Source organism: Daphnia pulicaria, chromosome 4 (assembly GCF_021234035.1).
Source record: "Daphnia pulicaria isolate SC F1-1A chromosome 4, SC_F0-13Bv2, whole genome shotgun sequence".
NCBI classification, from domain to species: domain Eukaryota; kingdom Metazoa; phylum Arthropoda; class Branchiopoda; order Diplostraca; family Daphniidae; genus Daphnia; species Daphnia pulicaria.
Genome location: NC_060916.1, coordinates 10,074,804 through 10,090,824, shown reverse-complemented (window position 1 = coordinate 10,090,824; position 16,021 = coordinate 10,074,804). Strand labels below are relative to the sequence as shown.

The following is a 16,021-nucleotide window of genomic DNA, read 5'->3' as shown; positions in this document are numbered from 1 at the left end:
GCCGGATACTACATTCGAGTCCTTAAGAGGACTTCGAATTATAAATAAAAATAAAAAAGATCGCAAATCCGTTCTTGTCGAAAATAACCACCAGGTATCACTAGTTTACGAATAAAGCAGTCAAAGCCTTATGGCCTCTGGCGGTCTGGCCTCACCATCACTCTGCGGCTCTGTGACTGGTAGAAGTAAACGAATTTAAAATAAAAAATTGCATCATTACTTAAATTACTCGTTTTGATTTTTAGCATTTTATGCCATCTTCTAAATTTTTATTAATGTTTCAAATTAATTTGACTCGATTTCAATTTAAAACTAACTGGCAACTCCTTTGTGTACTAGACACTCGAAGATTTTAAAATCTCAAGTTGTGAAATTGTGAAACCTGTTGGCTATTATTAGACATATCTGTTTTGCGTTTTAATGAAAAGTTGGTGAACAATAATTAATGTGATTTCAGTTGTTTTATTTATGTATAGCCCTTAAAATTTTTTATACAGAAAATTTCAACGTTTCTATAAGTTGTCTAGTCCAGTGATGAATCAACGTTTTGGACGCTTGGTAAATAAAATCCACTCAGTAAAATCTACATTTGTGAATATTTGACTGGAAGGATAAACTAAACAGCATGGAATTTTTTAATTTTTCAGGCTTTTTAATGAAAGAAACACGGTGATCATGAGAACAAGAACATGCAGATAGCTTCAACAAACTTATGCGCTGTAAACTCGAAATATGATGGCTTCATCCAAAGGGAACATTTATCTGAAGTTCTGGATTTTGAAAATCAAAGGAAGTTAATCGACTTTGCATGGGGATCAGAAATGATTTCAGAGAACACTTGTCTAAAGTCATTTAAAATGAAAGAACACCAAGAAATAAGCTTTCCAATTCCAGTTTCAAAACAGGTTGGTGTTAACTTCTTCCTTTTATTTTTGTCAGAACTCATTTGAATTAATTCTTATTGTAAAATGTTCTAGAACATCAGAATCCTGAAAGAGATTTCAGAATGCAGGTTATCCTCGAGACATACTTGGGAAATTGAAGCTTCGAAAATATGTGATTCGACTTTTGAAGATTTCAATTTATCCTCTTTGGTAGTCCACAATCTTCAACTTCCTGAAGAGATGAAAGTCACTGCAAAGTGTACCAAATTGGTCTTGTATGATGGCAAGAAATGCTTTATTCACAACTTGAGTTCCTGTTGGATTGGAGGAAAGTTTGGTACTGCAACACTTCAATTACCTGTTGAAGGAGGACATGAAGGTGGCAGTTTAAATGTTCAGTATGGAGGAAGAAAGAAAAGGTTGGAGAGCCACAAAAGTAGCGACGCAGTTTTCTACCTGTCTGCTTTTTTCGACAGCTGCGAGCATTTTATTGAGCCGGTTTTACAAGGTTACAAGTTAGTCCTAGTTTATGATCTTCTCTGGACAAACGTAAAGACGGGGATTCCAAAGGATTTTCCAGTTTTCCTCGGGGCGATTAAAAAAATCAAAGAATCGCTTGAACCCTGGCTTCGGAATCAGTTATTGAAATCAAAAATGGAAAATGAAAATGGTGAAAATCCAAAAGAAGAATTAGAAACTCCAACTACTACTTCCGAAATTCATCGAGACTCTTCTGAAGTTAAAAACCATCTAGAAAAACGGCAAGATTCTGTAATTGCAGAGAGAACCTTAACAGAAAATGTCTTTTTCTTCGTTCTTCAAGAAAGCTATGACGAACAAATTCTTTCATTTGAGCTACTTCGTGGACAGGATCGCGTCTTCGCTGATCTTCTGCTGAACTGTGATTTTCTCGACGTTCACCTAGCAATGGCATCACAGTCAAGTTCGACGAACATCAATGGGAAAGCCGAAGTACTGGAAGTTACACGTGTAATTGATTCCGACGACGTGACTAGAAACTTGAGCATACAGTTGAAGTGGGAAAAGAACGTTGTTGGACTTATTAAGTCAGATCAAGAGAGGAAGGTGTCCAATGAAAAATCCGAGAAAGATATTGTTATGTTTGTTATTCCCAAAAGTGGCAAGATAAATTTGCCTTGCGGTGTTTTACTGATTTGGCCCAAGCATCATTCAGTTCAAATGTATTGCCGTTATGGCTTTCATTCATTTTTGATCCGAATGAGTAAATCTTTGACGTCACTTGCCAAGTGGAAAGACCATACCCGAACCGAAGCCATTGGTGATTTAAGCCAGTTAATTTCATATTGTTGCGCCGAACCTCGAAAAGTATGGACGAAATCGTGAATGAAGAAAGGTTAATTGACACTGAAATTGCTTCATTTCTGCATCACCTTGCGTGCCTCTGAAAAGGGTTTTGATTTAATGAAAATTCTGAGTTCTAATTTTGATGGAGATTCTCAAGATACAGAGATGTTTGAAGGAATTCAAACAGAAGATGTTGCGCAGGCAATTGCAAATTTTGAACGTCAAGTCTGCGGTAAGTTTTCAGATCATTCCACAAATATTCTGTTTTTAAGGTTAAGTAATATTTTTTCTTGTTTTATTTTATTTTTTTTTTTAGATTGGAATAAGATTGCCGAACCGATAAAGGCGATGGTTACACCCAGCAGAATAGTCACCCAACTGATTCCTATTACGAAGTTGGCAAAATTCTTTCTAGACTTCGACTGTATCGAAGGAGGCAAAACAGTGGGCGAATGTATCTTGTCCTGGTTCGACGAAATGGATCCGAACCTTGCTTGGAAGTCAAAATATTGTGACGTAGAAGCTTTTCTTAATTTGTTGGTGGCATTGCAGTCTAATCCTGAGACCTCCAATCGAACGAGAACAGCATCGTTCCTTCTCTTCTTCTCCAAGCTACGACCGTTCCTGCAGTTCCATTTATTGCTAAATTTCGAATCACAGCACGGATTGCGTCTGAAGACAATTCAATCCTGGCAATTCGTCTATCGGGATGCTTGCGAAATTTTTTCTTTTGCTTCTAACACGAAGATGCCGCCCATCAAGTGTATGGCTGTCGACTTTATGAAAGCAATTGAAGTCTGGATATCGGAATTGACCGAAGAAGCTGTGCTGCGTCCCGAACTACAAGAGTCCCTCGAACCAGAAGTTGTCATCACCGATCCAGTTCTCGAGCAATCGGCTGCTGCGTCGGTGTCCAAAAAGTCGGATGTTCCGCCAGTTGTATTGAATCCTGGAAATAATTTCGAAAAAAACGATTGGACTACTGCATCAGATGAGTGGACTTCAACAACGTCGACTCAGATTGTAGCTGCAGCACCGGTGGCAGGTGTAAAAGCTAGGACATTTAGTACTGATGATTGGAGTGGAACATCAGACTCTCTGACGACGGATTCAAAACGAAAAGAATTGGCGCCACGTTCCTGCGCACCAATTTCGACTGGTGATTGGAATGCTTGTGCAGATGCTTGGACTTCTAGTGGCAAAATATCCGGAACCGTGAATAAAGCAATACCGAACGATGACCAATCTAATTGGGACGCACCTCGCAAAATGCCAGCGTCAAGTAATAGCAATACGACCTCTGACGACTGGAATTCTTGGTCTTCGACTGCTCCTAAACCCAATTGAGTTACTCCAAGTGGAAATGCCGACTGGTCTTCCGCAGATGCTTGGGGATCAACGAATGACACTTCTAAAGGAAGTAGCCAATCCGACGCATGGAGAAATGCTGAATCAACTATTTTCAATCAACTTTTTTTCTACAGTGCAATGAAGAAGGTCATGTGTCCTATAATTGTCCAACTGATCCCAATCGTGGAAGAGTTGGAAAAAGAGGTGGCACACGTACTTGCTACAAAGTAAATTACTTACTGAACAATTATTTCAATGCAAAAGTTACTTATTTATTATGCCTTGAAATGTTTCAGTGTAATGAAGAAGGACACTTATCTTATTATTGTTTAACTGGCCCGACTCGAGGAAGAGGTGGCGGAAGAGGTGGTGGTGGTGGTGGAAGCACACGTCCTTGCTTTAAAGTAACTAGCGTTACATCAATTAAATTACTATTACAAAATTAACTTTTTTCACTATAAATATTTAAGTGCAACCAAGAAGGGCATTTCTCTTACAATTGTCCTAATCCTTCAACTGGCTGAAGAGGTGCAAGAAATTCTCCTGCATCCAGTTACGGTGCACCTAGTTCCTCGGCATTTGACGATTGGGGAACATTAACAGTCACACCAGATACAAAATCCTCGAGTTTTGACTCTGGTGAAAAGAAGAATGATTGGGGATCAGCTTCAAACAAAGCCAGCAGTCCATGGGCCACCGGTGCTAACGCTGCTCCAAGAGGTGCGAGAAATACTCCAAGATCCAGTTATAATGCACCCATTGGTAACAGTCAACTTGTATTGGATGATTGGGGTATAGCGAGCAATTCATCTGCTGCACCGCCTGTTACAACAGTTGCTAGTAGTTCAACTGCTGGTATTCCTGCGACCGATGATTGGGGATCAGCTGCCGATGCCTGGTCATCTGTTAATACCGCGAAATCTACCACACCACAAGGAAATAGTATCGCTGCAAATTCTGGAGTTGGCAGACGATACCCCAGTCCCTGTTATGGAAACAAAGACGGGCAAAGTTTTGTGTGGCCCTTCTGCTCTCAAAGTAGCTAATGTGGAGCATATTGGCTCAAAGAAAATTCTGCGTATGCAATCGTGAAACAAGAATCTCTACTGGCATCCCTAACGGCTTCAGCTTCATCCTTGCAAATTCCGGGAAGTGGTACAGAAGATGCAAGAGTCTAATAATCAACTTAGAGAAGCGCTGCAGCGGGAGACCAACAAGCCGGTGGGGGAACCTCCCGAGGTCATTGATTACCAAAAGATGTTTACTGAAACCAAAACTTTCTCAAAGACGATCGATCTGGAGTTGCGCAAGCTCGACGTTCAGCAGGCTTTACAACACGTGTCTTATCTCTGCACGTACATGCCAGACTCATTCATGGCCCGTGGAGGTAATTTCGTGATTTATCGTGACGTTTTAAATACTAAACATTTTCCTTCTGTTCTCAGGGGACTATCACAGCGTGCAGCAATTTCTCTTGATGTCTAGACGGCTCTTCAAATGCGACATGCTTACCGCTCAAGTGAAAGAGAAGTTTCCCGGCTCGGCTGGGGATTTGTCAAACACTCTCAAATCTCCTGCGGCTGACCTGCTGACCAGTGCATCTTTGGAGCCAGGATGCTTCATTGGCTCTTTTCACTCTAGGTCTTATCATTTCACTTTAAATGACACATCAATTCACATTATTGACACTGTCTCTCTTCATATTCTCGATAGGGAGTCGGTCACCAGTTCTTGTACGCGCTGAACAGCTGTTCCCGCAGCAGTTTCTCGAGATGAGAACGCTTCATTATCAGGAGATGCTGCAACAAGAGAAAGCCATCGATTTTTACGTGGAACTCTTGCGTAAAGATCAGCTGGATGAAAATGTCCAGTTGGATGCATTGGAGAAGGTGGTCAATTATTTCAACAGCATCTACGCCGTCCAGTTCAGCTCGGTCGTTAACGGTGCCGCTTTACTGACCGACCATGGTAAAGTCCTGCTCGCCTCCTGCTGCGGATTGACAGCTCTGGGTCCTCTCGGGGCGTTCAGGCAATGATGCAGGTTGGTTCTGTTATTTTGTTTGTTTACATGAAATTCCGGTGAGCAAAAAAGAAAATATTTGTTGAAGGTAGCGACGTGGCGAAATCCATCAAGAAAGTTCTCAGTCAAGCAAACCAACGGCAGCAATACGCCCGTACTATTAAGCGACGGTTGCCTCTGCTGATTATGCTAGGAAATTGCCACTTAATATTCAACCCCCCCCCCCTTCCTCCCCCCGAAAAAAGGAATTATAAATTAACAGCTGTGTTAACACAACTAGAATCGTTGTTTTCTTTCCGAAAAGAATACTCACCATTATTCTTCCCCCATCACACATATATAATGTAGTCATGTACAAACCAAAAACATTCACTCCTCCCGGCCATTTTTCTCTTTCCTTCTCTCTTTGGTCAGATGTCATAATTAATTATGTGTGTTTATATTCTTAATATAATTTCACACCTTCATTGCCAATTCAAGGAGTGGAGGTCCCTCCCTCATCGTCAAATCCTAACACCTGATTTCATTTGATAAAATTTTTTTTCGTCTCTTCCTTTCTCTTGCCATGTCGTGATTGATTAATTTTTTTTATATAGGGAAGAAGAAAAAACAACCTTTCACTTTTTCGGACATTCTGTGGGATGATAAAATTAATACAATGTAAAAAAAATCATTAAAAAAATCATTTAAATTCTAGAATGTCACAACCAAACGAGGATAAAAGGGGTGTAGATTGTAGTCGAAGGAAAGAAGCTATATCAGTTAGTAGACCCTATAACCCCCAAAAAGTGAGTCGAGTCACTGCGTTCTCTCTCAACACGTTTAATATCGTTTCCTTGCTAACAGCACCGTCACCAAGGAACCATGGGAGCATGGAAGCAGCACCTATTATATCTTTCATCCGATATGAAGAAAAAAGACATTACCGGTAAACTGTTTAACGTGTCAACCTCGTCGCCAGAGGGTTCGTGTGATTACATTTCCTATGCGGCAAGATGAGCGCATTGGATTGCCTTGGTTTCTCCGCTGCATCACCAGCTTTTCTTTGTTACAAAATTGACATTATTATAACAACTTGAATCGAAATCAACTCGAATTATATGACTCGTAACGAGATGAGTCAACAGTCAAGTCGAGAAATCGCTTCGCCTTCAAATGGGTTGCGAAGGCTGTGCTATTATTGCGAGCCCGAAGGGCGAAGCTAATAACCGCATACGCAGAAAAAAAAAAGCCATGTCACTTTGTATGTATGTATGTCCCGCTCCATAGCTCGGGCGTTTTACGACAGATTTCGGACTTTTTGGTCTTAAAAATTACACAAAAAATCTGCGGTGCGACCAGAACAAAAATAATTCCATTTACTTAATTAGTTCCCCCGTAATTACTGAAAAACTGTTAAAATAACTGATTAACGACTAGTGACATCTGGCGGTTGCAGGTCAAAATAACTCACCACCAGATGTCCATAGCATCGTCGTGATGACGCAATCTTTGATGTCCCAACCATGACGCAACAACCAGATTTGCATTTATGTTTTACAGTTATTTGACTAAAAGATGGGTATTTTTAAATTCAATTATTGAACTTTATTTGTAAAAATTGGAAAATATGAGTTGAGCAAACTAAACGTAAATAACTTGCAAGGATATTAACTGTGACGGAAAAATCCCGTTTTAAAACAAAAAAGTCTGTGAAGAAAAGTTTGAATTGTGAATAAGTCCGACTTAACAATAGGCCCTGAATTTGTCATTTAAGACAGTTTTCAACTGGCTTACGACTATCCCTTCGCGGCGAGCTGATAAGCTTGCTTTTCTATCTTAGTTTGATATACGTGGAAAACAAAAAAAAAAAAAAAAAATTCTATTCATGAGTTCACCCTTTCCTTTCATTGTTGGATGAGTCTGCCATTTCGGCCATATTATCCCCCTCCCCCACTTTTGCTGCTACTACTTCTACTACCTGTAGGACCCGGGACCCCACCTTAACACAAGCCAGTTTAGCACAAGGTCCTCCTCCTTCGTATTCTCGTTCGTATTCTTTTGGTATGTTTTTCTCCCAGTAGTTATTAGACTGCACAACTCTTGCTGGTAAACTTATTTTACACACAAGTCCCTCTCTCTCTCTACGAATGTAAGAGTGTTGCATAGATTTATACGTACACCTTTCAAGTTAAAGAGAGATAGCTAAATGTTATGAAGATATGCACCTCTTTTTTCTTCCACATTGCTTTCCTTTAACCGAAATTTCCACTCGTTTGTGGTGAGGAATGTCGGTCAGTCGGTGCCCACGTACTTCCTGTCCGCCTGTAAGGTGAAAGTTGAAGAAAAAAAACTATTGAGTAGAAAAGAGAAACGGGCGTCGTTTAGTAGTTTACTCAGCCCCAGTTGTGTAGGGGAACATGTCTGTATAATTACGCGTACACACAGACACGTATATGAAAACCTTCGTAAAGAAGTGAGGAATGAAAAAGCGATGGTATTCTTCTTCATACGACCATTTGGTCCCATTCGCCCCCAGGAAGAAGAAGGGAAGAAATTTTAAGGTTTTTCAGGGTGTCGTATATGTTTAAATATTTAAGAAAAAAAAGTTCCAGGACGGGAAACAAATGCCGTGTGTACACACGCACTGAGTTTGTTGTAGTCATCGAGACGCTCTGTTAATTAAACGCAACAGGAAAAGTAACAAAAGTTCTTGTGGACCACTCTTTTATTTGCTGATGAATCGTCCCGGATCAGTCCATACTACCGAAAACGTTGGTACTACTACTTTTTCAAAACATACTCACGCTCATTGTGAGTGGGCCACGCAGGCTCTCGAACTATAGCCCCGCGAAACAATAAAGAAGGCCCTGGGGTCGATTGCGTGATTTCTCTACAACTTCTCCTGCCTGTCCTTTTCCCCCTTCCTCCTTGGGATATTCATGCGGTGTATAGCCGGTTGCCCGGTTCTGTCTATGTATTCATTGTTATTTATAAATCCTGTTCCCACTTCTTATAAATAATATAAGTATGTCTTCGCGAACTTGATTTAAGTCTCAAAAGCATGCTCAAAAGCAGAAGTGGCGTAGTTTAAATGCCGATCCCTTGCTTCGCGCGCGAGTTTCCCGATAGGGTTTTTTTTTGCGGAGTTTGTGTCTTTTTAGCTTTGGGTTCGATGTTTTTGTTCGATTAATCGTTTTATAGGGAATAAAAAAAAGCCTCATAACTATAGGAACGGAAAAAAAAATTGCTAACCGAAATGAATCCGCCCCAAAAATTAAAAACCTTCGCGCGAGTTTGACTCGAAAGTATGGGGTGTGACAACTTTCTTTATTGACACGACAGCAATGTTGGGTCATGTATGTTGACATATTGATATAGCTGATGTGATATTTCCACCAGTCAACAATTTCTCATGAAACATTTTTATGGCATTAAAATAGATTCTTTAATGTGGAGGGCACCCTTATGATGCAGTGTTATTGGCTGAGAAATCAGCTCTTTTTTTGCAACACAAATTCCTCTATTATAAAATAGCAACCATGGACGGATATCAACCTGATGTGGAGCTCTCAGATGATCCTTATGATACCAAGATACTAAACACAGAGAACATTCCTTGTGTACTGACTTTGATGAAGGTTTGTAGGTTAAAACTTTAAATTTGAAATAAATAGTCTAATACTAAGTTTTCACCTTCAGATTGGAAACCCTTTCCTAGTAGTTCCAACACCAAAAGAAAAATGCTGCAGCTTTTCTGGTATTAAAATGATTACTGCTGTTAGGAAAATTGACAGTTGTAAGACATCAGCTATGATATTCTTAAAGATGGAACTTTTAGAGAAATAAAATTTAAGCGATGATATAAATCTTCCAAGAGTTCACCTTTACTTATCTCTTCGTAACCTAGGTTGACTATATAATTTCTTTACCATCGCCCCTTGTCTGAATTAAAGTGCTTTGGTATAAATAAGAAACGGCAAATAAAGCGGCAATTCAAGCATTTATTGTAAATAGGACAGGTGATTTGGTTTTTATAATTGTGGGCTACATAAGTTCATGAATAGATCAAAGCCGATACTTACTGATTCGGGTGGTTATCAAGTCATAGTCGACGTATGACGTCATGACGTAACATCGAAATTACGTAAAATTACAGAAGTCTTTTTTCAGTTAATTTCGAACCATTATTTATAGTATTTAAATTTATATAAATAACATATAAGGTTAATAACCACCCTAAACAAGATAAGATTTTTGATAGATTAATTGAACGTTTATAGGATGAAATTTCGGCTCTATTTCTCTTATCTATGAAGGGAATTTTGACTAAAATTTTCGACTGCACACTTGGAGAAAATTCTGATGTAGTGAGTAAAGAAATATATAGTTTTCTTTTTAAGAATGGTAATCATGTATCACTGAGACCCGAATTTACACAGGCTCAACAAGTAAGTGGTATAGGACTAGAAAAAGCTAGGTATTTTGCTTTACTAAAGGCAAAACTTATTATTGCGAGCCCGAAGGGCGAAGCTAATAACCGCATACGCAGAAAAAAAAAAGCCATGTCACTTTGTATGTATGTATGTCCCGCTCCATAGCTCGGGCGTTTTACGACAGATTTCGGACTTTTTGGTCTTAAAAATTACACAAAAAATCTGCGGTGCGACCAGAACAAAAATAATTCCATTTACTTAATTAGTTCCCCCGTAATTACTGAAAAACTGTTAAAATAACTGATTAACGACTAGTGACATCTGGCGGTTGCAGGTCAAAATAACTCACCACCAGATGTCCATAGCATCGTCGTGATGACGCAATCTTTGATGTCCCAACCATGACGCAACAACCAGATTTGCATTTATGTTTTACAGTTATTTGACTAAAAGATGGGTATTTTTAAATTCAATTATTGAACTTTATTTGTAAAAATTGGAAAATATGAGTTGAGCAAACTAAACGTAAATAACTTGCAAGGATATTAACTGTGACGGAAAAATCCCGTTTTAAAACAAAAAAGTCTGTGAAGAAAAGTTTGAATTGTGAATAAGTCCGACTTAACAATAGGCCCTGAATTTGTCATTTAAGACAGTTTTCAACTGGCTTACGACTATCCCTTCGCGGCGAGCTGATAAGCTTGCTTTTCTATCTTAAATGGTTTAGAAGGCAAATAAATAGTAGAAAAAGGACAACTTCCAGGTAAGTCGTTGACGATGAGACGGATTGCTTTGGACATAGCCATCGTAAGGTGCCATTGCCGAAGTGACCATTCTTATACACTCCTTCAACTAGTCATTTTTTACCTAGAGGTAAAATATCAGCATTACAAAATTGGAATCAACAAACAAGCACAACCACTAAATACCTGAACAAGTCGCTGAAGTTCTAGTAAAACGTCTCTGATAATAACCTCGATGGCCTGCTGGTGACACTTTATTTCGACAAACAGTAGGACGAAAGTCAAAAGAGATGAGGGAAAGGCAGCATTATTTTGCGTCACAGCAAATGGTCTCCTGCTTGCATGAAAGAATAAGAAGGTCTTGCTGAAGAGCGGCAGGTAAAGTCGTCGAGAGAAGTGAGTGATAGAGGTTGAGGAATGTTAAGGTCGTGACCGGTTCTTCTTGGGGTAGACAAGCTATCTTGGCTTCGACAATTTTTTCCATCCGGTTGATGTCTCCGTCGGTACATTTACATTAAGATATCGTTACCAGATATTGAGGTTCAGGAACAATCTATTAATTAAAATTTATTAGACAACCTGAATACTAGCCAATTAAAACTGTCAACATACCTACATTGGACTCTGAATGGAAGATACCTCAATGTTGTTCTGTTTAATCCTCTCCACCCATTGGCAAGCTGCTAGATGGAAGGAGCTGATTGCTATGCATGAGAGGTGTTTAGGAGTGCTTTCATGCGGCTCATGAACCAGTCCATCATGTTGAGAGCATCCAGAAGAACTGCATAAGGAAGATCATACCAGACTTTCATGCAGCGAAGAACATGAGCAGCTCCATCCCTCATTGCACACATAATTTCACCGCTTTCCTAAAATACAAACAACAAATTACAAATTAGTTTGTATTCTCAATAGAAGAAGCATTACAGAATACTTACTCCTCTATTGCTGGCTGTTGAGTGTTGACAGAAGTTGAAGCTTTGGTTGGAATTTAGCTTCAAGGGCCAAGGCTTGTCGTAGACTCTGCACCAGTGTTGATACATCAGGACTGGTGGAAAAATCACATCAGCTATATCAATGTGTCAACATACAAGACCCAATGTTGCTGTCGTGTCAATAAAGAAAGTTGACATAAATTAATTGTATCACCTGAAGCATAGGATCTTTGTAGGAATTTGCAAATTTCATTTTCCAGATGTTGATGAGTTTGCAAGTCTCAGCCTTGCCGATCCACTGGCATTGGAAACTAATGTAGTTTCAAGAATTATAGGGTGGTAATCCAGCATTGTTCTACCATCACATCATAAATCATCCTTTGATATATCCAAAGTTGAATTTCGTTAAGTAAGGACAATTTTATTTCAATAAGAGACCAACAGAATTTAATTATACCTGGACTCCATGATGAATGAATGCTTTTCGGTATATAAAAAACCGTACGGCTATTGTACCAGCTTTACGTAGTAGGGAAAATAATTTACAATCAAAGGATTATAAATTTACAATCAAAGGATTATACTACCTACATTATTTAAAATTTGACTACATTTTGCTTTAAATTTGCCTTGGTTCAGTTGATTGATTAGCAGCCAGTCTTGTTTTGTTTTTGTTTTGTTTTTGAATCCAATCCAAGGCCGCGTTGAAGTTCGTCGGCCTTGAATTATGGATTGGCGTCAGAACCACCTGTCGGGAGAAAAACTAACTAAAAATAAGCGATTATTTTTTACATTTATATCACACCGACCCCATTATGTCAATCAAAGCGGGATCACGACGTTGCAATGTAAAAGCATCCCCTCTACAAGACGGTCGCAATTTGAATACCGTGACGAAAACCCCCGCAAATCGCATAAAAGAACAATGGAACCCCCCAAACGAAAATCGTTTCCCTATCTCTCCGAGAGGAACAGCGCCACCTCCCAGAGAGAAATCGAGTAAAAAACCCCGAAAACAGCTATCGAGCCGTAGAAGAAAAAGAGACGTCGTCGCACAGTCGGAGTAGGAGGTGGGTAGAGTGGGGTCGGGTGGGGTGGGGTGGGGGTGGGAGGACAGGGTCGTTTGCCGATAAATCCCTATCGGGAAACTTAAACCGAGGGTGACGAATGAAGAGTTATCGAATTAATTTTATTTAGTATTAAAATTTTTTTAAACTTTTTTATTCAACCATTTTAAAGAATTTTGCGTTATTACGACAATGAGAAGAACTCTGCTATGGAAGAGTAAAAAAAAAAGCTATTTTTCCCTGCTCCAATCCTTCCAGTACCAATAATACCTGTACGAGTTGCCCCTTTGCCGCCGAATATTGCACCATCTATTCCTCCAACAGTAAAAGTTTCCAAACTTACTGCCAATTTGGCAGTGCCAAAGAATGAGATCAACGAGTAAAACCTGACGAGGAACTTTTGATTCTACCGTCAATAAGAATTAGCACTTCCAATTAATAATTTTAAAAATTAATAAGTACTTTGGTTTAATTCTTTCTTTTGTGGTTCCTTTGGGCATCGAAAATGCGTTGGCACGTAGACAGGAGTTAAAACATGCAGTGTCATTAAAAGCTAAACGCACTTGAGATCAAGCAAAAGCTTTGCAGTTTGTCCGTCTAGTCAAAGTAGATCACGCATATATTTTTATTTTATCTTTAGAACGATATTTTCAACATTTTGGTGCTATGTGTTTTTAGATTTGTGGTGAGATGATTGTTTCTGCGAAGCAGGATGTAAATGTGGATTGGTCGGGCTTGCCTTCAGTTGATAATGGGAAGTGAGGGTAGCATTGTTTCGAGTACAGTTGAAATTAAATCTGTTGAAATTATATCGTATCTCCTGCAATGGATGTATAGCAAATGAACCGAGCGTACCAGTGCAAGCTACTGTAATACCCTTTCCTTTCCAATCACCAATGATTACCGGTATCGATGATGAGATGGCTCGAGCGCGGGAGATGATTGCGTGTGAAGCCATCCTCGAAACGGGCAGCACAAACGGCCTCGCACACACTACACGACTAGTGTGTAGTGTGCTGCTGCAGTAGTACAGTCACAACCAACCCCAGCGGAGGATTGTAGCCCGGAACAGTGGTATGGAGAGACTCCCGATACCCCTGTTCCGGAATGATTGGTTGGCTCGTCCGGCTCGCCCTTCGGGCCAATGGCCGTTCTTTTGTGTTCAGAGCCGACCACTTTCTCACTCACTCGCCATGATGGCTGATAATGCTCTCAAAAAAACAAAAAAACAAGCGAAAACAAAATGAAAACTGAACAAAGAAATTTCTTTAAAAAAAATACGTAAATACAATACAAAATTAGATTTTTGTGTGAGTCCTCCACTTCCCTTTAAACTCATATATATACGTAATGTTTTGATCTGATTTTTTTGTTTTTTTTTTACACTGAACTCCTTGAAATACGTAACTCAACTTGTAGTCATCACACAAACGACGATGGGATTCAGGTGAGCCAGGCCAATTTGGACTTTTTTTTTATTGGAAATGAACACACAAAAATAATCGATGAACTTACTGTACGTAAAGAAAAAAAAAAACAAAAAAAAACAACATTGTTCTCTTCACATGATAATAATTTTTTTGTTTTTGGTCTTCAAATTGAACTCGTGTAGTTTTTTCGGTTGCTTTTTTTCTCTCTCCCTTTTTGGATAAAATAAAAAAAGATTAATGGAACAGAAATACGCAATGCATTTATAGCTTACAACCGCCGTTGTCGACCGTTGTTTGGTTAAAACAAATTTTTTTAGTGGCGCTTTTGATTATTATTATTATTTAAAGAAAAGAAAAAAAGTTGTCAAAAGTTTATCCGTCTTTTGATTGTAACTTTTCGTTTTTGTTTCTGTCATGCGCTTTTTTTTTTTATCTTTCTACATTGTTGGGTAATGTGTTTGCGTGTGGATGTTTGGAATTGTTTTTTAGTTATCCGTGAGCGTGCTGACCGTTTCTTTTTCGTAAGGTGCTGCTGCACTTTGCGCGGGACGAATTTTATTTTTCTCCATTCCCCCGGATCTTTTTAATTTATTGGGAATAATCGGAGGAGGGAAAATGATGAACAAATCGAAAATTTTTTTAGTGGCTCATTTTCTTGCTGGGGGAGGGGGTTAGGGTGAGACTATTACAAGAGTATTATTTGAAAGTATATAGAGGCTGTTGATTGTCGTTACCGGCATACGCCAGTTTTGACCGAGGTTTTGACGAGTCGTCTGGGTCTGGAATAACATATGATAATATTTTCGTCTATTACAAATTTCTATACTTTTTTTTAAATTCATTTTTATTGCGTCACATTAAAGCCACTTGCACCCCACCCATTTCTCTCTCGTCAATCCCCTCCAAACTATAGTTGATAAAGTAGGGCTATTAATCCAGTAGAACACATGTTTGAAATTCTCGAGAAAAATAATTTGGGTTTTTTATTTAAATTTTTCAACTCGCTTGTGATATTTCCGATACCACAAACACACAAACAAACAAATGAAATCATTTAAAAATTCAAGCTGCAAGTAAAAAAAATATTTAAAAAACCATTGGTCAATTATTATTATTTTTTTTTTTGCTTAGCCTTCGGACGGATCGATTTAGACAGCGATGGGCGTTGTGTTGATTCGTTCCGTGTGCGATTCGATAGAAACTATTGACCACTCCTACTCTTCCTCTAAAAAAGAAAGAAAATCCCACGAGTACACGTCAGCATTGTGACTGTGTACTCACATTTTTGTGTCCATTTTGTCTCTCCACTATCTCTTCATTTTCTCTCGCCCGATTATTCCATATATTTTCGTGAAAAACCAACAAACAAACCGCCGCCATGGCAGTGCACAAAAATGATGCGCACATCTTTCTCTTGATGCTGGTGATAATGACGAAAATACGTAAAAATGCGAGGGTCGAAATGAAAATAAAGACTCGTGCTAGTGTTTCTTTGTGTATAATATAGACAACCCAAAAAAGGAATTAGATACGTAATAAACATTGATCTTCCGTGATGACCATGAGCAAGTATTTGTTTAATAAATAACCAAAAATAACGAACTTTTAGAATTTTTGTTTGTTTGTCGAGATAGGCTAATTTTCTTTTTTCTCTATCCTAAAAATAATCTCGTTTGTTCTTTTTTTTAATGAAATTTGATTATCTCCTCCTATTATGGCAAACAACAAAAAAACACACACACTAGAAAACGAAAATACGTAAAACATTGAGATCAATACTTGAGAGTATCTTATATAGCCTTATAATAAAGATGTTGCATTTTCTGCATTTATCTTTATTGTTTCGATTAA

The 16,021-nt window shown here is 38.8% G+C and overlaps 1 protein-coding gene and 2 long non-coding RNA genes across 15 annotated transcripts; 2 read left to right on the top strand and 1 right to left on the bottom strand.

The window, feature by feature from the left end:
• The first annotated feature begins 265 nt into the window (after positions 1-265).
• Positions 266-6,250, top strand: LOC124335912. 9 transcript variants are annotated; one of them, XM_046789415.1, is made up of 10 exons: positions 266-427; positions 498-558; positions 648-905; positions 978-2,442; positions 2,527-3,787; positions 3,857-3,964; positions 4,031-4,947; positions 5,006-5,201; positions 5,274-5,601; positions 5,669-6,244. In XM_046789415.1, exons 3-4 carry the CDS (start codon positions 690-692, stop codon positions 2,247-2,249), a joined length of 1,488 nt encoding a protein of 495 aa, XP_046645371.1. In that variant the 5' UTR covers positions 266-427; positions 498-558; positions 648-689; the 3' UTR covers positions 2,250-2,442; positions 2,527-3,787; positions 3,857-3,964; positions 4,031-4,947; positions 5,006-5,201; positions 5,274-5,601; positions 5,669-6,244. The 9 variants fall into 9 exon arrangements, with proteins under 9 accessions (XP_046645371.1, XP_046645372.1, XP_046645373.1 ...); XM_046789416.1 differs by having other exon boundaries at positions 477-558; XM_046789417.1 differs by having other exon boundaries at positions 266-431; positions 520-558.
• Positions 6,251-8,657: 2,407 nt separating this feature from the next.
• LOC124338521 lies at positions 8,658-9,428 on the top strand. Of its 2 annotated transcripts, none has more exons than XR_006917861.1 (3): positions 8,658-8,867; positions 9,003-9,200; positions 9,262-9,428. It is a non-coding gene; the product is annotated as an uncharacterized LOC124338521 (long non-coding RNA). The 2 variants fall into 2 exon arrangements; XR_006917860.1 differs by having other exon boundaries at positions 8,658-8,918.
• A 1,288-nt stretch (positions 9,429-10,716) lies between these two features.
• On the bottom strand, positions 10,717-12,824 carry LOC124338108. 4 transcript variants are annotated; one of them, XR_006917663.1, is made up of 8 exons: positions 12,483-12,824; positions 12,265-12,421; positions 12,131-12,192; positions 11,888-12,051; positions 11,677-11,786; positions 11,351-11,607; positions 10,925-11,291; positions 10,717-10,862 (listed from the first exon to the last, which is right to left on the bottom strand). It is a non-coding gene; the product is annotated as an uncharacterized LOC124338108 (long non-coding RNA). The 4 variants fall into 4 exon arrangements; XR_006917661.1 differs by having other exon boundaries at positions 11,677-11,807; positions 12,265-12,824; XR_006917660.1 differs by having other exon boundaries at positions 12,265-12,824.
• Positions 12,825-16,021: the final 3,197 nt, after the last annotated feature.